The 25,602-nt window shown below is 40.1% G+C and overlaps 2 protein-coding genes across 6 annotated transcripts; both read left to right on the forward strand.

Annotated features, from left to right (window-relative positions):
• Positions 1–11: 11 nt before the first annotated feature.
• On the forward strand, positions 12–2,775 carry hoxc5a (homeobox C5a). Its single transcript, XM_055049415.1, has 2 exons — positions 12–982; positions 2,060–2,775. The coding sequence occupies exons 1-2, from the start codon at positions 529–531 to the stop codon at positions 2,266–2,268; spliced, it is 663 nt and encodes a 220-aa protein (XP_054905390.1). The 5' UTR covers positions 12–528; the 3' UTR covers positions 2,269–2,775.
• A 928-nt stretch (positions 2,776–3,703) lies between these two features.
• On the forward strand, positions 3,704–24,642 carry hoxc4a (homeobox C4a). Of its 5 annotated transcripts, none has more exons than XR_008607235.1 (5): positions 9,129–12,810; positions 13,361–13,756; positions 16,834–16,881; positions 24,026–24,170; positions 24,541–24,642. XR_008607235.1 is itself a non-coding variant. In XM_055049407.1 (4 exons), the coding sequence occupies exons 1-4, from the start codon at positions 12,372–12,374 to the stop codon at positions 24,549–24,551; spliced, it is 975 nt and encodes a 324-aa protein (XP_054905382.1). In that variant the 5' UTR covers positions 9,129–12,371; the 3' UTR covers positions 24,552–24,630. The 5 variants fall into 5 exon arrangements, 2 of the variants coding, with proteins under 2 accessions (XP_054905380.1, XP_054905382.1); XR_008607234.1 differs by having other exon boundaries at positions 24,026–24,183; positions 24,541–24,630; XR_008607236.1 differs by lacking the exon at positions 16,834–16,881 and having other exon boundaries at positions 24,026–24,183; positions 24,541–24,630.
• The last annotated feature ends 960 nt before the right edge of the window (positions 24,643–25,602 follow it).

The raw sequence follows: 25,602 nt of genomic DNA on the forward strand, positions 1-25,602 counted from the left end.
TAATAATTAATATTATTTTTACTCATGACCTCGAAGCGCGTCCATGGCACACGTCCTGACACGTCCTGCTCCATTCCAGACACCAGATGACGCTCTTGTCTTACTGTCCTGCCCTTTTTTTACGCAAAGATCCCCCCCTCCCCAACCCCCGCCATCTCTCTTCGTCCCCAACAACCAAACAGCTCAAAGTTTACCGGACACGTTTCTCCTATTCATCAATATCCCCATTGAGTATCAAGCCAATTTATGACTGGCCAACACACGCACGTGATCGCATACAAATACCCCATATTTGGGCAGTGCGCTCCGGATCAAGAATTAAAAAAAAAGAGAGAAAAGATACCAAAGCCTACTCCACCTATAAATCCTGGATTATTTTTTTCTTCTTCTTTAGGACAGACAGCTGTGAGTTTTCCATTAGAGGCTACAAAGAAAAAGCAATGAGCAACAAAAAACAGCAAATACCCGCGAGCCTCGTACCACATGTAGTTTGAAAAGAAAGTGTTGGTGGGTAGAATTAGTTTTGAAATGAACTCTCATGTTGAGCGCTCCAGCTTTGGGCAAACAAGGGAGACAACTTCTGCTAACAGCATGTTTACTTTCGATGGATCTGGGCGCACGTCCAGCCGCTATAAGGGTGTTAACGTGAACGGGATTTACCCCTGTCCCGTCCCAACGACCTCAGCGCATCGGGAGGAGATCAAAACTAGCCTGCGTGGCAGCACGGATCCTCCGCCCGGACCGCAAATAAGCATGCTCTCCGGCGGCTCTCTCTTGGAGGCGAGCGCGCTCGAGTACGGACGAGGTGCGGACAGAGACCCGGAGAGAGGCGTCAAACGCGGAGGCAACAGGAGCCAGGAGGGCGACCAAAACACGGAAAGGGCTCAGACAGTGAAAAGAAACCCAAATATGCACCAGCGTCAGGACAGTGAACAGCGGCCGCAGATTTATCCCTGGATGACAAAACTGCACATGAGCCACGGTAAAGTTTACTTGTTTTATTAAAAAAGAAAACGAAAAAGCAAACAAAAAGAATGCGATTTAGGTGCTCGCTCTTAACGCAGCAACACTTGGTTTCGCTCGCTCCACTGTCCCTCTTGAGTTTTATAGGCCAAAAGCAGGAAATAATAAAAACTCGCGGTCATAAATTTTATGACAAAGGCATCTATTGCTCGTAAACCTGCTCTGTTACGGTGAAGGGGTGATCTGTGCTGTGATTTATGGTGAAATAATTGGATAAGAGAACAAAAATATGATAAAACGGCAAAATAATAGTACAAATCCAGCTATATAATAGTAATTGTAGAGTTCTTGAGTCTCGTCTACATGCCTTTGAATTTCCAGCATCCCCAAGGAGGGAAAATAATAATAGTAATAAAAAAAAAAAAAAAAGCTTTAGCCTTTGATTGAACTCTGGGACACACCAGTGCCCTGACCCAATCGTGAACTCTTCACCTCTGAAAGATTTCAATAGACATGCTCCTTCTTCGTGGCTCCAAAGCTATACTGGCAGACAATTTAGCTGCAAAGAAGATTGTAAACGCATTAGCTACAAAACAAGACCCGAGACTGGCAAAGAAAACACGCAGCAGGAATGTTGGATTAATCGAAATAACCGGCGGCTATAGGCCCGTTGCGTTACATAGCAATGCTGCGCAAGTTTATAAATTACAAAACAGTTGGGGAAACACAAGCTTGCATCAGCTTAAGTGCATCTTTAAGGACCCATGTTGGTTTCGCTTACCGTGATGTTCCGCTGCGCTACTGTTGTATAACTTTACTCGGAGGCCCACAAACTGTTCTTTGATTCGTCGCAGCTAAACAGAGTCTATTGAGAAATATTTATTTTTCTTCTTATTCATACTTTAAACAATAAAAGTGGTTGCATGACCAATATTGAGGTTTTACTGCATCGTGCCGACTGTTTCTGTCCGTGTGATATTCTCTGAGTGAGCAAGTCACGCTTGAAATGACATACATGGCTGAAACTCGGTTGAAATGCGAAAGTTTTGTGCATCATGATGTTCCTGAACGCTGACATGTTTTAATACTGCTTCAGAATCGGAGGGTAAGCGATCCAGGACCAGTTACACCCGCTACCAGACTCTGGAGCTGGAGAAAGAGTTTCACTTCAACCGCTACCTGAGCCGCCGAAGGCGCATAGAGATCGCCAACAGCCTGTGCCTCAACGAGAGGCAAATCAAAATCTGGTTCCAGAACAGAAGGATGAAGTGGAAGAAGGACTCAAAGATCAAAGTGAAGGAGTAAAAGAAGAAAAGCAGCACTCTTTTTTTTTTTTTTGCACCTCCACACAGTAGAGTTGGAGTTGCCCGCCTGACCTTCGGATGAACCGCTGTAAGGGGCAATGACATCATGACACGGTTCTGTGTGCTTCATCACCAATTATGTGTCACTTTCTGCGGTTTGGAACCTAATGTATTGAATATCGCTCACTATGATCAATCGGTTTACATTTCTAAATTAATTTGCTTGCCATGCGATGATAAGCCCACTTTACTGTGAAAAAAATAAAATAAATAAATAAATGATATAAAAGCGAAGGTCGAGTGGGAAAGGATCCTTCAAGGCTTTTAGTCCAGGTTGCGCTTTAAATAAAGCTGCACAACGTTATTAATTTCAGTTCATACTGTAGGATATTTAAAAAAAAGAAGAAGAAGTAGTCACCGATAGTTTTGGGGATCATTTCCAACTTGTTTAGCGTGCCATTCAAAATTAAAGTCAGTGAACAAGAAAAATAAAATGAGTTAAAAAGTGTTTGTCCTCTTGTTTTCTTTAGAGGAATCAGGATTTGTTGACGGTATGATGTGTCTGTGATCAGTTTGTCATCCATCCTGTCTGTCATAACCTTGTGATTGTGTGTGATAACACTGTAACGTGCAATGAAGCTACGTCTGTTCCCTTAGTAAACTAAAGGTGCCTGGTACACACAAGGCCTGCTTGATGGCCAGTTTGTTGATTGTAAACAATAAAGTCGTTAAAACAACCAACCAAAAAAGAAAACATCTGTTACTCCGAGTTATTTTTCTTTTCATATTCGGGGATCCATTGCCGTAAATAAAAAAAAAAAAAAAAAACGAGGTGCATCTTAGAATAAATTTGTTGCATTTTCGCCTGCTAAATAAAACCGTACTTCTGTCTTTTCACAATGCAGTTTCTTTTGTTTTGTCAGGTTTTCTCGGGCCCCCAGAATTTCTCAGGCTGACAAACACGCTCTAAAGTTTAAGGCACCCCTCATAAAACTTTATTACCCGCTTTTTCCAGCACTCCACAGGCACACTCGGCTTCCTGTTTTGTCAGGGGATGAGGAAGGGCCACACCAGCCTGTTAGAACAACACAAAGGTGGATGCAAAGCTTCGGCTTCCTGTGGTCGCACACTGACGCGTCATTTTCTGTAAAGGGGGCCATATGGTCAGATTTGTTTCAGCCCCTGGTCTCGTTAGGTTGTTGTTAAAACACCACTTTGCAGCACTGAGCGTCTCAATTCAAGCCCAAGATTATGAGGTAATTCCCCTTTTCACTTAGAACAAATTTAAAAAAAAAAAAAAAAAAAAAAAAAAAACAACTCACCTCTCAAACTAACAGCCTCCCATATGATCTCCCCTTATTTGAACCGGTCAACTGCAGCGTCCACTTTTCCGTGTGTTGTGTTGGGGCCTATACACATAAACGCGAGAGCTTGCATTCAAGTCTTTCTTTTTGGGGATTTTTTAAAGTTTACAAGGTTACATATGCCAATTGCCCCAAGCAGGGCCTGTGAATGGTGCGTGGGAAGCACGTGGTGTCGTTTAAGTGGGTTTTATGGCCTGGAAGAGCTGACAAACCTTCGATATATACACATCATATATAATCTTAACTGTCCGGAATCGCAGCTGCCGGCTTCCCCCTTATCGGAGGAGGAAAGGGCTTTGTGGTGGCGGCGGAGGACGCAGTACCTTTCTTCGGACTGTAGAGCAGAGCTGAACAGCGCGGAGGTGTGAGACCTGCTGCTTCTGCAGTAAGTTGCTTTAACTTCAAATACTTGCCTGCGTCTGTGCTGTCTGAATTTATTAATTAATTTATTTTTTCTCCCCCTGTATGATGGAGTGACTCTGAATGCACGGGTTAACTATAAACCTAATTAGAAAAACTAATGATGGCTCCACTGAGCTGCGTTTCTGCTAAGGGTTTAAAAACGCTCTTCTGTTTATCTGTAACAAACAGAATCAAGCATTGAATGTCTAAATTTGTAAATCACTCCGATTATCTTAAAGCTGGCTTAAATGGGCTGCAGCAGTTTGTTTACAGTTGTAAATCCCCTATGTAAAAATAAATAGGGAGAGTAATAAAAGTTTCAAAAGAAACACAGTAGTGGTTAGCAAAAAAATTAAAATAAAAAAATAACTGTATATAAATTAAAAAATAAGAGCTCTCAAAATTCTCCTAGCGTCCTCCTCCCCACTCACTCCTCAATCAATCCTGCAATTTGAGAAATAAAACATTTTTGAATAAGTTACTTGAAACTCTTGTAGCTTTGACTATTTGAAAAAAAAGTGCTGCGAAAGAAAGACGGGTTTGTTTTCAGTTCAGACTTTATTGGAAGAGCTAAAAAGCCTCAACTCGTCAACGTCAACAATTGTCAATCTTGTGTCGCACCTCTGCACTAAAATTGGACCAACTTTGCACATCAGCACACGACTAATAATGGAAAAGAAAATAAATTTAAAAAAATGTTTGTTAGTATTACTCTCTGCTGAAAAAAAGTAGTGTAAACTACTATAAATAACTTCTCCAATTCAAGTAACAACTATTTTGAAGTCAGAAATATTATTATTATTATTATTATTATTATTATTATTATTATTATTATTATTATTATTATTATTATTATTATTATAAGGGTTTTTTCTACAATGATATGCATCTAGCATATTATACGGTAAAAAGCAGTAGAGAAAACAAGTGTTTACAGTAAAAACACGATCAAAACATTCATGCGACTTGTTCTGTTTTTCCACCTTGACACTGCGGTCTTCACGGCGTTTGTAGTTGCAATCTGTCGTCGTCGTGGTTTCATGGCCATTTTCTGACCATGCCGATCTGCGGATCTTATCTTGAGTGACACATTGTGACTGTGAAGTGAAAACGGAGTAAATATTTGCACATTTCACGCCGTTTGTGTCCTCGTGGACATCAGCAGATATATCCAGTTTGATTTACCCGGAGACTAATGAGCCAATGACATCTTATGACCTCAATAGTTTTCTGTTGCTCAGCTGGAGACGACGTTTAATCACCCATATGCCTAAGCAAACAGCTCCGCCTACAGAAACAGTTCACCACTCCTAATCAATGTGTGGAGGCGCAATTATTTTTTGATATTAAACCTCAGATGGATGAGTTTTCCCCAAAGTTAACAAGGTGCAATGGCCGCAACTACTTTCTCCGGTTATTGTGGTTGCTTTTGTCTTGAATGTGTCGGGTTGGCTGTACTTGGTGTTCCAAATTTCCAATCCTAAGGTGTGGATTTTGTTTCCAGGTGCAGAAGATCAATCACAGACTTTCAATAGGGGGCACTGTGTAACATACTCCTGTATGAGTGATGCACTCCGGGGGGTGTCTAATTTTTTTTGATGAACTCTCTTTATTTTTAGAAAGGATTCGCTATAATTGAGTGAGGAAACTATCAGGAATCCCAGCCTAAATGCTTTGATCAGTAAAAGAAAACGTATGAGGATTATTTCCTGTTTTCTTAACGGGGATTCCGGCGTGCGCGTTTGTCCACCTGCAATGTGCGTGCTGTATTTTAACCTTTCGTTCTGCGAGACGCTTGACTAAATTCCTCAGAGGTGCTCATGACAACTCAAAAACTTCATTCTAAAAGTGAAACCGGCCCAAACATCCGATTTCACTGTCATGTTCTGCGCTCTTGTATTCCTTTCTCTGACCTACGGAGCTGACACTGCCATCCTTCAACCCCACAGAGGTCATTTCCGGGTGAGCATAGACTTCCCTTTGTCTGGGGCTCGAACAAGAGGCAGAGATCTGCGCTGCACAGTTTCCGAACACGGACTGATTTTATTTACAATGTGAAGACAAAGTCGTGACTCTATTTTATTGACTGTTCGCCATAATTCACAGGCGCTGAAGTCTAGGGACTTCTATTCATAGTAGCTCTTGCCCAAGGAAATACCAAATTGCTTGTAAATTTAGTTTTATCGTCTGAAAACGATCTGTCTTAAATTCCTTCCACTGTCTCTGTTCTGCAGGCGCTCAAACATTTCACATTTTCCGTGCAGTCTCCCTCCAGAAATGCGCGATTAACAGGCCAAAATATTATTGAGATAAAAATAACAAGAGTGAACAGGAAAAAAAAGTCAACACTTCGTTCTATTTTGGTTCTATACGTTCCTCTTCATTGGGAAAGGAACATATTGGGTTTGAATTGTCTTACGTTACGTTTGTTGTCTTTCATTCCACTGGTTTTTATTTTCAGGAATATCATTCCTTATAATTAATCTTGTGATAGACGACAAATAACCCATGCTTTTCAATGTGTCACATTGAATTTAGTAAATTTACACGTAACTTACTAAATGTATTTAACTTTAAAATATTTATTCTACAACGTGGAACAGATATGAATATATATATTTTTATTTGTCATATTTACCATTTTTGAAGAGAAATTCCCATTACTTGGACGGTAATAATTTATTCTGCCTATATCCAAATTACAACACAAACTTTCAAAAATATCCATGAAGCCATTTAACGATCTTTTGTTCTTTTTTTTTGGTTTGTTTACTTGTTTTGTTGTTGACGAGCTCATATATGTCGTAACGTTACGGTTCGGGTCTAATGAGCTGCAGCGCCGCAGCGGTTTGTGTGGGGGAATCCAGTTTCTGAAAAAGCACCTCTGCTCCCCTGGCGGTCGCTTTCCACCGGCATACGCAGGCAACTGGTCTCCAGTCTGTCTGCACTTCATTAAAACCTTTTTTTATTTTTTATTTTTTATTTTAACTGGACCATCTCTGCCTAACGTTATTACACCTGGGGAGGGTAAACGAGTGGAGGCTATTACATTAAGGGTTTGATTAAAAGCGCATCGTAACCGTTTTCATCAGGGAGCAGCGAACACTGCTGCGGTCTCTGCATTCAGGTCAGCGAGTAGGACACTGGAAGTAAAAACAAAACATCAACACAAAAAAAAAAAAAAAAAAAAACGTGATCGACTCTGCGACTTTTGTGGAGTTCTGATGAATTTTCTGTTTACACGGACACATGCGTGAACACGCATGTACAAGAGTTGTTTTGCAGGGGTGTGCGTGGAGGGGTGGGGGTTCGGCGTGGAAGCTTAACAATTCCTCAAATGAACAAATGAAACATCAAATTAGTCCGCCTGAGGGTCTCATTTTTTTGTACTTCTACATTATAACTAGTTATTGAACTAGGTGCACGATCTCAAAGCCATTTGTGAGGGGAGAAAGAATTCATCGCTGTCTCTCCATCAATAATCCTTGGCAGTGAACTATTGGAAGCAGTCAAACGCGAGGGGTGAAACGCGGGTCAGGCTGTCTAACTAATATTAAAATGCGCTCGCCATGAGTTCATGGGGCGAGAGGGAGAGCGTGGCGTTCACATCGGTTGGGTGCACGACAAATATCATGTATTTAGATGAAAATACCACGCAGCCAAGTGGGAACGTTTTCTGAATTGCATTTGTCACATACAGAATTCACAGCTTGTTTATTTAATCAATTAATACAAAAAAAATGATTTGCATAAAAAGACACAGATCAAGATGTGCATCAATTTGTTTGTTTATGCCTCTCTCCTTTTATCAATTCAACTGATTCAGAATCTATTTGCTGTTTTTTTTTTAATCCTCCCCTCTACCCCCCCCCCCCCCCTTTCAAAACAGGTCACATGTCCAATGTAACATTTTTCATCCAAGGCTTTTCTCATTAGCTTCCAGAGTGTCAGGAAGAAAGGTTACGGAGCGGTCAGAATGGTAATGGCGAGCAGAAGAAATGGCTGGGAACAATGGGAACTTATTTTTCATCTGCTGCTGTCACGCCGTCCTTTTGTATCCGCCGTGTTTGTGGCTGAATATTCATATAGGAGCCACCTCAAAGGCAGGATGCTGTGAAAGGAGAGCCTCCGCATTCTCTATGTGTGCCCGCATACACTCGCGCGTGTTTGCGCATAGATCTCTTTAACGAGGGAAAACAGAAAACAAACAAAAAAATGCTTTCGTGTCGCTTCGTCCAGATGAAGCGCATCAGCTCTGCGTGGTTGTGAACTCACTGCCGCCCCGAAAACATCTCGGAAAAGGCATGCTTCTTCCATAACCTGCTTTCACCGACGTTTACCCGACAGTTCACCTCTGCAGCCTCAAACAGAAAGCACATTAGTTGTCTATATGTACCCTGTAGAACCAAATTTGCGTGCTGCACAAACATTCGCAAATACGTCTCTACAGGAATACATGGGCAACTGGAAAACCTCGCCAGCCAATGGATTGCGTTGCACCTAACTCTTGCTCCTGCACGTCTCTCTGTCTTTTTGCCTTGCTTCTGCATACACATGAAGCACCCACGATGATCCTTACAGCCAGGCACTGTAACAATGCAATTACGCTGTCACAGAGTGTATTCATAGTCCACACAGATCCTCACTTTGTGGAGGCAGCTGGAGAGGCCACAGAGTAAGGGAGCCATGAGCGGTGTGCGGCTACTACTGTGTCAGAGCCTGTAAAACACACCGGGAACCAGGGGTCGTTTAAAAGTGACTGATTTACGGCTTTTATTGCTCTATAAAACGCCTCTAACATCCTCGGTAGGGGTAATAGAAATGTCGTGCGCATTCTTTACAAACAGTACTGCCAGAGTTATGATATGCGTTTTTCACATCGTTTTTAAACTTATTATGTAATTATGACTGAGAAAATGGATCCCCTGGTTTGGACAGTGGCCAAAATACTGACCTATATTTATTTTGCAGACTTAAATCTATTATTATTATTATTATTATTATTATTATTATTATTATTATTATTATTATTATTATTATTATTATTATTACTATTATTATATTAGGCTAGATTAGGGTATGTGGAGAAGTAGCATGTTTGAAGAGATGAGAGAAGAATGGGAAGCCAAGTTGAGGCAGCATGACAGCATCAGTTTACAACATAAAAGTCAACCACAAGTCATGTAACTCATGGTCAGGGCTTTAGCCAGGATTAGCTTAGTAACAGCTGAGATGAAATATTGCCCTGTAGTCGTAAACATTTGGATAGTTGAAATCGAAGAATTAAACATAATGTTGCTATTTGAGCTAACCGCTGTGTATATAAGGGATGTTATGTTATTTAACAACCCCCCTCAGCAGTTTACTGATGAGCTGTGGCACGTAGTGGTGTTTTGTCTTAACCATCGTCAAGGATGCAGGTGAACGTCCTACTGTATCCTGTACTTTTATTAATTCCCATCATGTGCAGTAAGTAGCAGATGAATGAAGTCAAAACAAAGAATGAAGTAAAAAGATACATTAACATGGGGTTAAGAAGACTATTTAGATAGGCTTTAAGGTATTAGTGATTTCTCTTGATTGCGACTTTCTGATCTGAAGAACCACATGTAGCTTAATAGTCATCTCTACTTAATGCAGAATTTTAGTAGTTGAATCTTTTGGAATTCTTGTATTGCCTCTTTCAGACCTGCATGTGTGGTGGCCTTATGATATTTGTGATTTTAAAAACTGTCAGGTGTGTAACTAAGATTGACCCCAGCTTTGTGATTGGAAACTTGCTTTGCTAAATGAGTTGTACTTATATATTTAGCAAAATTGTTTTACTGAAGGGCCTGTTGCATCCTTAGGAAGTAGGTTCTCCTATTTTAACAGACTTACCATACAAAATGATTGCCTTGACTCTTCATTGAAAACACTGGTAGTGTGCACAACACTTTCTATCCATTTGTAGATCTACTTTTATGTTTTCTGTAGTTGATTGATTTGAATTTTATTTTTGTCCATCATTAAATCCTTGGGAATTCTGATGTATGATTTTTTCTATGTTTGCCTTTCTGGGATTATATTGAAAATTATGCTTTTTCATAATCTTTCTAAATGTTGAAGTATAAATGTTTGGTTTAACATAATAATGTAAAAGTGAAGGTTGTTTTTTTATTATTTGTTTGTTTTTTTTAGGCTGTATCTTCATTGGCGTTCTTACCTTGCTGGTTGGTCTGCTTTGAGAATTAAACCACATCTCCTGAGCATCTCACATCTCACATGTTCTGTTACAGACTGAACCACAAACCTATATCTGCATTTAAATCACTTTAAGTGACTCTCAGAAGTTCTTCTAATTCTTAAAAGCATTAAAGACACTATCCATAGGTATATAACAAATATACACTGAGGATAAAAATACAGCTGGATAATAAACTATGAACTGCACAAGAAATATAGATTTTTAAAAAGCAGACTTCAGATACAAAAAATGGTAAGTCTACATAGTCTGTTTTGCAGTTGATGACATCACAACAGGTAGAAGATTCAAACTGGTGTGTTGGCATTAGTGCAGCACTGTGAGAGGAGAGTAACTCGTGGCAGATTTCAACCCAGATTCTGAAGCAGCTGAGTTGCATTTGAGATCCACAGAGTTACTCAGTATATGTTCCAGCCTTGCTCCATTTTGCAGGGATTCAGAGAGGTCTTAAAAAGTCTTAAATCTACATTTTTTAAAAGGTTTTCCAAACACCCCGGTTAGCAGCACAAGGTTGTGAATTACAGTTCATTAGGTCTCTTTTATTGTTATTTTGTTTCCCTTACTTGTTTTATTATTTGTTTGTTTGACACATTTGGACATTACCCTTAACCTCTGACCAAAACACAAAGTTCTTGATCCCATGCAATAATGGATCCTGTTGGAAGTCATGTAAATCTAAATACTGGATACCAGAACTGAATTAATAACATTTCTTTGGAAATAAAAGCTGAGGCTGAGTAGCATGTAAAAGAGCTTGCTTAAATTTTTAGCTTGTTTCCTTTTAAGCTGTGAGCTCGCTGCATTATTTGTGAAGATACTTGTGAAATTTATATAATCATAATAGTATGGTTGGACAATAAATCAATAACAATGTGTATCACCAGAGACAAGTGATTAATATCAATAGATATGTCTGAAAAAATGTTTTGCCTACGTTTGATCCAGAACCGCAAAGCCTTATGGATAATGTAGGCAGAGGTTTGCCATTTGAGACACCTTAGTTGACTCAACTTATCAGGGCCAGTTGAGCAATGCTGGTGCATCAACTATCTCATTCACTATTTAGTTACCTAGAAACAACCTGTTGACTAACTTGCACAGCAGCAGTTTAAGGTTTTGCCACCATGGCTCATATGCTTAATAATAATGGTAATAATAAAAACAACAACAATAACAATAGCGTGGAGTGAAAACGGGATAAAACAGGAAGAATCACAGCATCAGTTTGGCAATATTCAAGACATAAAAAATCAATAACTATTAATATGACTGATATGAAACGCTTATGTCATGAAATAGTTTTCAGCCACACAGTCCTTAAGATGATCTATAAAAGTATTATATTAAACCTCTTGAAGCTTTCAGGGTGTGTGTTTGTATGTTATTAGAGGCATTTGCATGTATGGAAGCCTAGAGGTTAGATTTGATCTTGATCTTAAGTAAAGGATTACTGCAAAATGCCAAAACAAATAGAATAAAATGGCCAAGGCATGTTCAAGGGAACAACTGATTAGAAAGTAAATTTAATTGTTTTTATTTTCAGGAAAGTACGGCTATCAGATGTGATGTCGGTTTCCCAGCTGACCTAACACTGATAAAAAAAAAAGAAAGTCCCTTCATTAATTTGCAAATAACCTTTATGCAAAGTGTGCAAGCTAATAAAATGATTGGTTTTCTATTGTTGTGCTTTATCTTTGGCCAACCATTGTCCCTTTGAATAATTGGTAGCCATGGATTTTGCCTGTTTTATTTTATTTTTTTCCCTTGGTCAGCAGGTACTAGTTTTGTCCCCAAGATCAATTACCTTGGTAACAAAACCAGAGAGAGGGGGAGGCAGGGGGAAGAAGAGGAAAGAAGGAGAGATGAAGAGACACAAGCGGACAGTGAGAGAGAGAGAGCGCTTTGTGCCCACAATGGCGACTGTAGGTATGCTAAATACCTCTGGTTCCTTATCCGGGAACTACCTCTTCCTCTGCTATTGGGCCACTGGGTCACGTGGTTAAAGTAACTTTACAGGGCTGCTCGCAAGTAGGAGGGCTTTATGGAGCAGAAAAACGACAAAGCTAGAAAAATTATTTTCCACTCCAGAAATTAATGATCATGAGCTCGTATTTGATGGAGTCTAACTACATTGATCCGAAATTTCCTCCATGCGAGGAATATTCGCAAAACAACTACATCCCCGAGCACAGTCCAGAATATTACAGCCGCGCAAGGGACACTGGCTACCAGCATCACCACCAGGAGTTATACCCTCCTCCGCGGGCGAGCTACCAAGAGCGCCAGTATAACTGTGCAAGCATCCCCGAGCCCGACACGCCGCGGGGACACGGAATACCCCACTCCGCGCACCTATTGACGGGAAAGGGCCAGCCTGCGTCATGTGAGACCCCACAGTTGTCCATGTCCCCCGCCACCCCGCCGGCCGCAGCCTCCGCCTGCAACCAAGCCACCCCGGAGCATCCCAACAGCACAGCCTCCTCCAAACAGCCCGTGGTGTACCCGTGGATGAAGAAAATTCACGTCAGCACTGGTAGGCAACTTGTGGTGTTTATGTTCCCCCTGCTCTACTCACGCTCCTCTCTCCCCTTCTTCCCTCCCTTTATCAAGCCCCTCTGACTCCCATCTCGTTGCCAGCCCCTGCTCCGATAGCAGGGAAGCCTTTGAAATGGCACAATTGAGGCGGATTTACGACTCGGCATTGGTAATTACACCCACCATAAATTTTATAGCCGAGGTATACTCAGGGCAGCCGTATCACCATGTGGCTTCTGCTGTTATGTATTGCGCGATAGAGAGAGAGGAGGGGAGAAATGAATAAGAGAAGAGAAGGGTAAAAAAAAAAAATCAGAGCTTTGTGATCTTGCATTAATAATTTAGATCATGGTTGGGTGTGAGTGTCCTCTCATTACGCGAAGTTCTTAACTTCCCATTTAAATTCCCGCAAACAGCTAAACATTCATGTCTAATAAATCTTTCTGAGCCATATCTCACTTTGTTTACCCCCTCCTTTTTTTTCTCCCTTCTCATTCTACCCTTTCTCTCCACATCTCCCTTTTTTTTCTTCTTCTTCTTCCTCCCAGTGAACTCTGGTTACAATGGGACGGAGCCAAAGCGGTCTAGAACAGCTTACACCCGGCAGCAGGTCTTGGAATTGGAGAAGGAATTCCACTATAACCGGTATTTAACCCGACGGAGGCGCATTGAGATCGCGCACACGCTGGTGCTCTCCGAGCGGCAGATTAAAATCTGGTTTCAGAACCGCAGGATGAAATGGAAAAAGGATCACCGGCTGCCGAACACCAAAGTGAGATCCTCCTCCTCTTCCTCGTCCTCCTCCTCCGGGTCCAACACAGGCTCTGCGGCCGGCGGAGTAGCCGCTGTCTCGGCCACCAACACTGGGGCCCCAGACGAACTCACAGGAGCACAGCATGGCGAGGATATTACCAGGTTATAAAACCACGATCCGTCCACCTGGGGTACACGGAGAACTTGTTATTTATAGAACAATGATATATTTTGTTTTCGTAGCTATCTTGTGCGGTTTCCTTTAAGTCCAAAGTTATATAAAAATGCATGTTATATAGCATGGATTACTGCGAATACCGATGATTTTTTTTACGTGAAACAGGGTTTAATTTATTTGAAGTTCGGTTATCCTGGTGTTTTGTTTTGTTTTTTTTTATTAAAATGAAGGAGTGAAACTAGAAAAAAAATATACATTTTATCGAAATGTTATTGTGGGCCATTTTTTTTTTTTTTTTTTTTTTTTTTGCCCAGCTGCCCAAGGTAAAATGCACAATCTATTTATTTCAAACAACACTGGAAGGATATCACTATAATAATAATAATAATTATTTTGGTATATTAAAAGAAAAAAGAAGCTTGAACACAGCATTGGTTCTGAACATGTATGTTTAGGATGACAACAATGTGTGACTTTACCTCGTGTATTTCAGAAACGGGATTTTGATCTGCATTTTTAGTTGTTGTTGGGTTTTTTGTTATTTTTTAAATTATTATTATTATTATTTGTGGTGTTGATGTTGTGTTTAGACCGTTACAAAGCAGACTATTGTGAAATGCAATAAACGGAGTTTAGTGTACTTGTGCTTATCATATTGGTCAATAAAAACGGTGAGTGTCTACTAGTTTTACATACGTATGCTCGAAGTAATTATTATTTTTTTGCTAAAACGAGGTCTGCTATGGGATGATGTTTAAAAACTGTACAGATATGTAAATACCCGACATGCCCACTGTTTTCTGACGTTTTTTTCTGCGCCCTTAAATTAGCAACGTGTAAAGACATGACGTGTGCGCGTCTGAGTAAGTGTGTTTCCGTGCGTGCATGAGTGCGTGCACGTGTGCTTGTGCGTTTTGTGTCCAGCCTTCCTCGTAATAGAATGAAGCTGTTCCCAAAAATATGGAAAAGAAATAAGTAGTTTGCTCCTTGCATTTCGTGCAACCTCATCAGTCTGAAGGGCATTCAATTAGCCCTGCAGACAAGCCACTGAGGGCCCGATCCAGTACACTTCTGCACCGCTTTCTGTCAGTGCTACCAAACCAACCCCACTTTCGACTTCGAAAACCAAAATGCATGCTTTTAATTTAGAACTTGCATTTGTACTATGTTAGAATTGATAGACGCTTGTACCATAGCTATTTTGTAACACACGCACACACAGTCACCCTGCTTTCTTTTTTCTTTTTTTTTCTATATTGCTCCACTGTGCCATGTGACTGAGTTTTCACATCATGAAATAAATGAAAATGTTACTAAAATGTGAACTGAAGGCAGATTCAGTGTTAATGCATGGTGTGGTGTGAAATGTATCACAGCGAAGATGCTGACCTTTGTTGTCAGAGTCTGGCCTGCATGAGGAGGAGTGTTAATGGTTTCTTGTGTCTTTTAACTTCTGCATGCACATGTGCCTCTGGGTAGCAACAAAATACATGCGGAATTGTCCCTGCAATCCCGGGAAAAATAGACTTTAGAACTGTTTGCAGCTACTTAGGGTTATCATTTAATTCTCTATACTCTTTTATCTTTTTGAATTGCATTGGTTTGTTTGTTTGTTTGTTTGTTTGTTTGCTGTTTTTATTTCTGTTAGATAAATGTAATTTGAGCATGACTCAGACCCAAAAGAAGCCCAAGCATTTGATAGATTATTGAAACTGTGGCATGAATAGGTCGTATAAAATGCCTTGCGTAGTGGGAGGCACAACAACACAAAGGGAAGAGGTATTTTCCATCATCAATCTTGCACCACGGAGTTCTGTATAATGTCCTGGAAAACAGCTGTGATGATAGCCAGTTTTGATAACATCAAATGTTGTGCGGTATCAGCCAGAATAACTCTGAAGCATGGCAAATGTGAGTTTGGACCCTTTAATATTGAGTTTTTGTTATGTTTTTTTTCCCCCACATATATAGCACAAACACAAGCATGTTAAAATATGCTGTTGAGACATGGCTTTCGCAGAAGGCAGTAGAATGGTGGTGAGGCGGCGCTGAAAAATGAATCGAGGAGCCTTTATGTTGTTGGACAGATTAGAAAAATTAATGTGCTCTCCGCAGTCGCAGCATCCCTCCAGCCCCTTTTCTCGGCCCTGTCGCCTCCATGTCGCGGGGCTTGAAAAGGTGCTTCATTGAAGTTTGGGGGGCGAAATGAGAGAAGGCCGAGTTCATCCCGAGGACACATTTTCTGTTCCATTAGGCTCATTTCAGTCTGGATGGCCGACCTCTCCAACCCTGTGACCTGACTCACTTTCTATGCGTGTACCTTCTGTGTGCGCCCTCGCCGGTCCTCCCTTGGCCTCGGCTTTCTTTGTGGGTTTTTTTTTTCTTTCTGGGTTGCGGCTGTATAGAAGGGGCCTGCGGCGGGGCATCACTGCATGTGTTGCTCCCTTTGTTAAGCACCGTGACACCGGACAGTGTTAAACTCTCGGACAGCGCTCCTCTGTGCGTCCAGCGGAGCTGCAGCGCTTGGAAATCCGCGTTTTCCTCATCTGGTGTGAATCTTCTTAGTGACACAAATGCACGCAGAAACGTTGTCCGTAATTTATAGCATTATAAAATAACCACTTGAGATTATGTCTCGCAATTGCGCCTCAAATTTGATAAACTCGATGAATATTTTTACTACGGTGATTAGTGGCGTTCTCTGAGGTCTCATAAAAAGGTGCTGCGGCTATAAATAGTGTCATTTGCTGCGCACATGTGACTTCTGCTCCCAAGTTGGCTCCGGTGTCCAAAATCCAGCTGCCAATTATAGGCGTCTCTGACAGTACTGGGACAGTTGGTCACTGTGATTAGTTTTTGAACGAGGACCTTCAAGTGTTGCTTTCCCCCCCCTTCTTTTTTTTTTACACAAAAACTCCTTGGAAACTTTTTCAATGAGACCTCCACAAATACTTGAATATTTAACGCTAACATTAGATTACTCTGACATGTGAGACAGTCAGTCAATGCTTGTGTGTATCAACTGTATCTTATATATATTTATCGGGTCTTTTGCATAAATGTAAAATAATTCTCTTAATTTCTTTCCAGACTGTCAAGCCGAGCAGAAGAAAGTTACTGAACTTGAATAACAATATTGTAAGTTGACATAATGTTTCGTGCAAAGACACAAGTCTAAATGGCCTTCCAGGAGGCAAAGTAGAGAAATACAACACTATTACCAGCTAATAAATGTACTCGATGCAGTGTCTATGACATAGTTTAGAATCTCCGATGCAAGAAGGAGAAATGATTAGATTAGCTTTGCCATGCAATTATGTAAACGTAACTTCCAAGCAATGCATCTGTCAACTGGTCTGTGTTTCTTCAAGTTACTTTTACGTAGAGAACAGCAGTTTTTTGCCAGCCCAGTTCAGGCGACGTGAGTGATTAAAGGACGGGGAAAATGCTCGACTGCGTGCATTATAATCTCGAGGTAAACAGCTGTCAGTGAAAGTCAAACGCACATGTCTCTGTGTTAGTACACATTTGACCTGTCTTCCTGCTGCAAAGTCTTGGAGGTTACAAGTGGAGCTCAAATTACCACTCTGAACATCGAAAACATCTTGCACCTTTTGTTTGAGCTCTTGTTAGGAAAGATTAATGTCAAGCAGAAAATGCGTTCTTGAGGCACAACTTGATATTCCTTTACCCGAGAATCAAGAAAGCTCTGCATGACGATGATGGATCTGTGTAATAGCTATATATATATATATATATATATATATATATATATATATATATATATATAATATATATATATATAATATATATATATATATATATATATATATATATATAATATATATATATATATATATATATATAACTGTAATATTTAAAAGTTTTAAAAACAAATTATCTGGCGCCTTCTAAGTCATAACCAAAGAATTTATTATTATTATTATTATTATTATTATTATTATTATTATTATTATTATTATTATTATTATTATTATTATATTATTATTATTATTGTTGTTGTTGTTGTTGTTGACTAGCTTCATCTACGCACACCAGACCTCTGCCTGGATGTTTACGCGCACGTTCGTCTTTATTAAGTCAAAAAGTTAAAAACTGAACATCATGTACTTTTTATGACTGTTCTCACATAAATATATAATGAGTGCAACCTATCGACTGTAAAGTTAGTCACTCCAGTCGAAAGGTAATGTTGAATTTTAAAAAGCCACCTACCTAACCAGGAAATGTACTCAGTCACTATGCTTATTAGCGAAAGCTTGTTCTGCAACGTTAATTTAAGGTATTTCGCAATTAGGACCCCCTCTGCCTGAATGTGTCGTAATCTAGCAAATTCACGATTTCTCCCTGTCCGGAGAGCGTGCAGGATCACGGTGCGTTTTTGTGAGCTTGCAGTAGGCTGCCCAAATTCCTGAGCGGTTACTCAGCTCCAGCGGGCTTCTTCTCTGACTTGAGACTGTTGAATCACACATGATTTTCGGCTCGCATTGCACCGCTGCAGGCGCTCTGTGATTTATGGCGCACCTCCGGCAAGGCCTCTCTTCCCCCCCTCTTTTCCTTTCTTTCGGAAGGTGTAAAAACTTTAACTCGAGGAACCATCGAGATGTTTAAACAAGCGCCAAACGGCACCGGCCACTTCTGATCCGACGCGCACCTGGTTTATATGACCCGCGGTCATTGTCAGGCTGGCCGGTTATACGTGTGTTTGCCCACTCGTCTCAGGTGAGTGGCTCCTTCAACCACTCAGGGTTGTGATGAAAGCTGGTCGCGTTGTTGTGTGCGTGCTGAAGCTGCAGCCCTGTAGCAGCTGTATAAAGACAGAAAGTTGAAACAGGGGTCACGCTGCTATTTTCCAGGGACAGAAGAGAGACTGCCTCACGTTGACCAGCGGAGGGTGTGTCATAAATCCGTAAAACTCTGCGCTTACATATGGGGGAGCAAACCAGAACGCTGTGCACATATGCGTTTAGTGATAGCGGTGCAGATGGATTTAATAACGTTGAAAAAACATTTTGAATACTAACTGGAAACAACAGAGAAATCACAGTTTTTCTCAGTCGCTTTGATGTATTTCCCAGAACAAAATTGAAATTCTTCAACCTCCTTGTTCAGCCTCCAAATCATTGTGACTTGTGAACATCAAAAATTACTCATTCCATTGGGAAATGCCTCTGAACGTTCATGCAAGTGATTAAACATTCTCTGTTTTTTCCCCCAACACTTTCAGTTGCTTATGACATGTTGATCAAAATGTATTTTATTGGTGTCTGTTGGAGACTCTCAAACACCACAAAATTTAAATCTAAGCTTGTATATTATTTTTTTTACATACAAAATATTTGAACAAGTTTTTATAATATGGCAACATGTTTCTATACATTTCCATTACATGTTTTCTCTAAATAAATCCGGATTAGCAAATTGCTCCCTGGTGAATCTTGACTTTCTCCAATGAAGGCAAATGTGCAGCATTAGCTCAACCAATGATCGATCAGTTTTCTTAAATAGTTCAAAGTTCTTTTCATAATGGGGTCAACAAGAGAGCGAGAAGAAGAAGAAGAGGAAGAGTGAAGCTGAGTGGTTGAGATGCTAATAGGCAAAACAGAAGAAGAAGCCAAGGATTTATGCCAGTTTTTTCTTCACTCCAACATCATCAGGCAATGGTATGCGACCCACATCAGGATGCAGATGGAGTTCCTCTGACTCTACTCTTCATTCCTTAAACCCATTGAGAATTTTTACTCAGCATTGAGATGGAAAGTGTACTACTGCCAGCCACATACACAGATTACACTTCTCGCTGTCATGAATGCATCATGTGAGAACATCACAGTGGATGCCTGCAAAGCATGGAGAAAACACTCTAAAATACTTTTTTTTCCATTGCAAGAGAAGATATTCTTTGTAATGTGGATGAGAATTTGCATCCCAGAAGCCAGGAACACCATGGGCGGTGTAGAAAGACTGCACTGCAATTCCAACAGCAATGCACTTAGTTTTCCTGGATGAGATTGTCGTGTGTTCCCATTTCGACTTTAGTTTTTTTTTTCTATGTGCTTCACAGTGCTGTCTTTCTTTTTCTGCATCACAATGACAAGGTCTGTCAACAACTTGTCTGGTCTCTTTAATTGATATCCCACAATTATAATTTACAATGGAACTTAAGCCACAGTTTACAACAGAACATCCCTCCAGAGTAGACTGTAACATTGACAACATGACTAAGCAATTTGACTCACATTGGTACCACAAGAACTATCATTCTAGTGCTGCTGATATGTTATTTGAGACAGATGTTATTTTTGCTTTTGAGAGGTTAATTAAATATTTTGAAATTACCTGGCTTTTGCAGGTAATCCATGGTTGCTTTACCTGTAGCGCGAAATGTTTTGAGAAACGCAGTTACTGTTTCACAAATCTCAAGGACTACTTCAGAAGTGCACCAAATCAACTGAGAAAAACTGGTGTAGTCAAAGTTTTGATATGGACAATATGGTTGCCAACCCAGAGTGTCCCCATCGTAGAGCTTCACCAAAAACTAATTGTGTCCATAAGCTATGCCTCACTAGGTATGGTATTAAGTATTATTAGTATTAATAGGTATTAAGTATTATTAATACTAAGCATAAAAGCTTGGGAGTAAACTAAAGGACTAATTGACAGTTTTTCAATGAATAATTGCTAGATAGATAGATAGATAGATAGATAGATAGATAGATAGATAGATAGATAGATAGATAGATAGATAGATAGATAGATAGATAGATAGATAGATAGATAGATAGATAGATAGATAGATAGATAGACAGATAGATACAGAGAGACAGAAAGAGAGAGAGGGAGAGAGAGAGAGAGATCAGGACGACTACAAAGCAGCTTTCATTACCACTGAAGATTTAACATACTGTAGCTATAGGGAGTGATGGCGTGGGTGAACTTACGAGTGTACTTTATGTCAGTGTAACACCTCACTGAGAAATATTTAATTAGCCTATTTGGTGCATGGTTGAGGACCCCAGAAATTAAAACCATTTACCGCGGTAAAGGTGTCACCGGGGGCTCAGACAATCACCAGACAGAATTATGGTTATGATATTCACTTTTCATCAGCACAAGTGTTCTGAATATGCAATACAGGAGACTATAGATTCTCAATTATGTACAGGTTAAGAGATTTAATTTGTTCTATGACAATGATTTCTCTACTGTGCCACCAGTTGCATCCGCTGCTGCCCTGCTGAATATTTCTGTACAAGTCTCCGCACACATACATGTGCAACATTTGATCTATTATCACATTATTAAAACTATTGGAAAATTTAAAATAGGGGACTAAGCTTACATTTGAATAGCTTTTGCAAAAAAATTATTTATTTTGGATTTTTGAACATGTAATAAGTATTTTAAAATATGACCACCCACAAATGTCATAGATGTCTTTCAGTGTGTCCTATCCATATTAGCATATTTTGTGGTGTGGCAGGTATAAAAAGGTGTTTTCCAAGGGGGGGAGTTACCCAAAACAATCCCTGTTGGGAAAACAGCTTCTTCAAAGATGCTATAAATATGATTACACTGTTTATACTGTGCATAGTGTACTGTGTATACTTCTGCTAAGCATTTTTTGTAGGAAAAAAAAAAAAAAGATACAATGACATAAAATTCAAGCGCTGCCCTTAGAAAAAGTGAAGGGTTTAAACTGGTGCCTTGGTATACTTATGAAAAATAATAATAGTAACAACCAACTAATAACACACAATCCTGCATGTACCAAACAGACCACGTGCGTGTCTTCTACTTATGAAGTGCAGTCTGCAAACTCTGGTCCTTTCATTTCACTCTGCATTGTTTACAGCAACATAGGGCACCGGGCCCATAAATCTTCTTGCTCTGCAAAGACAGCGCCATTTGTATGCACCGTTTTAACCGACAGCATCCTCTGCCCATTAACGTTTTCTCCCCAGCTCTCTTTCAGTCTCCTCTTATCTACAGAGCTATGTCCCCTGGACATGCATTAAGTGATCCTTATTTTCCTTAAGCTCTCGAAAACAATGACGCTTTTTTTCTGTTTTTATTGCAAATAATATTTCATGGATGCATATTTTATAGAGGAAACAAACACAATCTTGGCTTTCAGCCGCCAGATTTGCCTCCTGCTTGTGCGCAGCCGCAGCTCGTGTTCCCTCTCTCTCTGTCTGCCTCTCTCTCTCTCTCTCTCTCTCTCTCTCTCTCTCTTTCTCGTGTGTACGTTATTTGTATGAAAAATAAAAGTTTATCGACGATTTCCTCGCTTGTTTGTGTCGGCGGGCGCGGGAGCGCAGAAGGTAAGGAGGAATTGTAAAAGGGTTGACACACAAGAGCGACCGGCGCGCTTTTGTGTGAGAGAGAAAAAAATGATTTATAGGCGCCCAGGCGGTTCAAACAGAGTTCACGGAGAATTGTGGTGGAGGCGCGGAGGAGCTAAATTATGGTCTTGCTGAGCTAGTATATCATAGATTCTATCTCCAAATTCAGAGAGAGTGCGTTCAAGGGGAAAGGAAAACACAATGAATTTAATTACTTTTCCTCTCATTTCACCCAGTACCACACCTAAGTTTATTAATAATAATAATAATAATAATAATAATAATAATAATAATAATAATAATAATAATAATACACAAACAATTTTGAAAGTAGATATTACATTTTCACATTGTTTTTTTTTTAAATTGAAGTAGCCTATTACTGAATAATAACAGCTATACTAAACCAATATCAAACTTTATGTGTGATAAAATACTGTATCTATTTTCTCTGTTATTCCCCCCGAAAAAAAATGTCTACCTGTCGTTTCTTAAAACACTTTGAAGTTGCAGGTAAAGCCCTCATAATGATGGCACTAAGGGTGACGCGTAAAACAAAAAAACAAAAAAAAAAGAAAGAAAAAAAAGGAGGAAGGCTCCTCTCCTTACAAGCTTTGCAGCCCTGAGTGCATAATCCATCACCTCTGAGACATCTAACGAGGGCTTTCTAGACAGCTTTGTTGCAGTGAAACACCAGCAGGAACTTAGGGTACATTTGAAGCTTGCTTCAACCAAGATTGATTCGGGCCCACTACGTGCACAGGCCCTTTTATTGGACATTTGCTCTTTGTAGAATTTGTGCAAAATGCAATATTTTACGTATATACACGTTTTCGCATGCGTTTGTGTTTTGCTGAAATTATGAAAATGATTTAAAAAAAAATAAAAATACACAGTGAGTGAGTTTCTGATCCTGTTTATTTCGACCACAATTGCTGGGGCTTTTGGTACAGAATAATTTTACACCCAAAACGTGATTTACATCCTCTTAAAATAAACTCCCAAACGTCCATATATTTTATTGTAGCACATTTCACCTTCAGTTGGCCTGTGTTCTCTGCAAACAGGCACGCCTTGGCTATATACTCTCAATCTCTCTTCCATTTTCCAATTCAGCGGTGCAGCAAAGAAGGGGGATTAAGTGTAAAATAAATAAATAAAACTGTTACTTGACAAAAACCGAAATTGCACAATGAAGCCAGAAAAAAAATGTAAATGAGTCGTCCTGCAGAGAAAAAAAAAAAAGAGAAAACCTTTAATGATAGCCTCCTTTGTCTTTGTGCAGCAATGACTGTCACAAGCCTTTTGTTTGACCACTCCCATTGAATCCTAATAAGCTGTACTTGCACTCGGACAGTTAGAAGCATATGTTATGAAAAGGGGAAAGCCCGCCAATTTAGAACGAGAAGTCACATTTTCCTGCGGATTTGAAAAAAAAAAAATCTGAAATATAGTGGAGACTTAAAGCCCTCTACCTTTTGGTGCCAGCATTAAAAGAGGCAGAAAAACATTTGTCATTGTGTTTGTCTGAGAGGGGGCGAGGGAGGGGGAGCAGCGCACACTGCACTTTAATGTCTCTCATTTCTAGCCGCGTAATAAGCTCCGACTGTTAAACAGTAACCGCGTATTATTGCATCATCCTGATGTTGCGAGTTCTTGCAGCTTAAACCTACCACAGGGTGTTCAGCGGCGAGACGCGCCTCTCCCAGTTTATCCTGGAGAATTTACCATGAAAAGAGCTCGGTTTGAAACAACTCTCCTCAGCACACGTGTGTCATCTTTGTTTGTCTCCCCCTGTCTCCGTTTGAACGCATCCCGCTCGTGCTTTCATCTTGGCGTCTTTTATATCCCGTTATCTGATTCTTTTATTGTTATTTTATTGTTTGTTTTTCTTTTCATTCTCCTTTTTTTTCCAGATCCCTTGATAAGGAGAAGCCGGAATTTGTGCAAAAAATGTCTGAAGAAATATCTCAGAAGCTTCTTCGGGCACCCCAAGTTCCCAGCAGGATTAGTTTCCAACTCCAGAGCTCTGCCATTGGAGGACTGGCACACGTGACCAAGGTACCCCCCTCTGGTAAATATTATTCAAAGCGTTCCTCTTAGTTTCCAGCCCCAAATGCTCTGTCCTGCCTTCCTTTATTCATTCAGTTAATTGTGATCTGATATTAGGCGGATAGAAGACCTCTGCTTTGTTACTGCTGAGGGACTTCTGAGTTTGATTTTAGCCACTTTGATGAGCTGCGGGGTCCATGGACCCCCAACAGTCTGCGGCCCTCCCTCTGCAACTGCATGGCAACAGTTTTGAAATGAGCTCTGGACATGTGCCAAAACCTAGCATGGGATGTGTTGAAGTAGCAAGGGGAGGAAGAGTAGGAGGAGGCCCCGACTTGGGACCCGATCAGCCAAACCTGACCTCTATTGTGCCCTTCAGTTCCAGGTTGAACCCACATGAACTTTCCAAGTGCCCTCTGGAGCCTGTGGTTTCCAGCCATGCCAAAGACAAGCTGGAGCCGAATAGCAGAGGATGTAGTCTCAGCATCTGCCGCTCTGGGGCCATTTTCCCCTGGATGAAGTCAAGGAAAATTGGCTCCAAACAGTCAAGTAAGTACTTTTCTTTCATGTGTTTTAAAGCTGCACATATTAGGAAAATGTGACATGTCCCCACCACTTTCCTGAGTTTTCTTTGGACCCATAGATCACTTGATGAAGATGTGACGTGACAGACGTAGATCTATGGCTGTAGAGAAACTTCTGGGCTGTAAAGAAAGGATAGTGAAAAGTACTTCAAAGAAACTAATCATATAATTAGAAAGCAATGTTTAGAACTTCAATCTGCATAACTGTGTTTCTAAAGACTGACACAGGATTGCTTTGACATTGGTTCAGTCAAAGCAAACACTTTGTCCATGCCTGTGGTGGCCCGATATTTCATCCCTGTTAGAATGTTTTTGTGATATTTTCTCTGTGACTTCATATATTATTTTGTTTAATCCAAAACTCCAAACAACTTAAATACAATTCTGAATAACTTGAATTATTGGTTTGAAATATATTAAGAATGTTGAGAAATCTACACACCACAAAACCATCTTCTTATTCCTTTTGTGGTGTGTAGATAGATCACTAAAAAGGAGGTATTCATTCCTTAGTTTATTCTGACTAACTTATTCATAAACATTGAAATATTTTTTTTTTTTTTGCAACTGAACTGCACAAGAACTGTGCACATTAGAATCCACACACTGATTATGATTTGAGATATTGTGCGTCTCTAATATCTTTACTTATTAAAGTAAAAACTGAAGGAATAGTTATGTTGTCTTTTGTTGCTTCTCACTTGTCAAAAAACACTTGCTCATGAGCTATAGTCACTTGTTATGATCATTTGTTTGCTAACACATGTGCACAACAGATTATTATGTTGCAAGTGCGCACAGTCATTTGACAGCAAAGATAAAGAATACTGCAGAGATAGATGTGACCAAACAGCTAT

This window comes from Poeciliopsis prolifica, unplaced genomic scaffold, assembly GCF_027474105.1.
Source record: "Poeciliopsis prolifica strain line A6 unplaced genomic scaffold, Auburn_PproV2 SCAFFOLD029, whole genome shotgun sequence".
NCBI classification, from domain to species: domain Eukaryota; kingdom Metazoa; phylum Chordata; class Actinopteri; order Cyprinodontiformes; family Poeciliidae; genus Poeciliopsis; species Poeciliopsis prolifica.

Excerpts from the sequence above, each read along its gene's own strand:
- hoxc5a (XM_055049415.1), top strand. The coding sequence starts at position 529 with ATGAACTCTCATGTTGAGCGCTCCAGCTTTGGGCAAACAAGGGAGACA. Across the intron at positions 983-2,059 it reads AAAACTGCACATGAGCCACG|AATCGGAGGGTAAGCGATCC; the intron begins GTAAAGTTTACT and ends ATACTGCTTCAG.
- hoxc4a (XM_055049407.1), top strand. The coding sequence starts at position 12,372 with ATGATCATGAGCTCGTATTTGATGGAGTCTAACTACATTGATCCGAAA. Across the intron at positions 12,811-13,360 it reads GAAAATTCACGTCAGCACTG|TGAACTCTGGTTACAATGGG; the intron begins GTAGGCAACTTG and ends TCTTCCTCCCAG. Across the intron at positions 13,728-24,025 it reads CATGGCGAGGATATTACCAG|ATCCCTTGATAAGGAGAAGC; the intron begins GTTATAAAACCA and ends TTTTTTTTCCAG.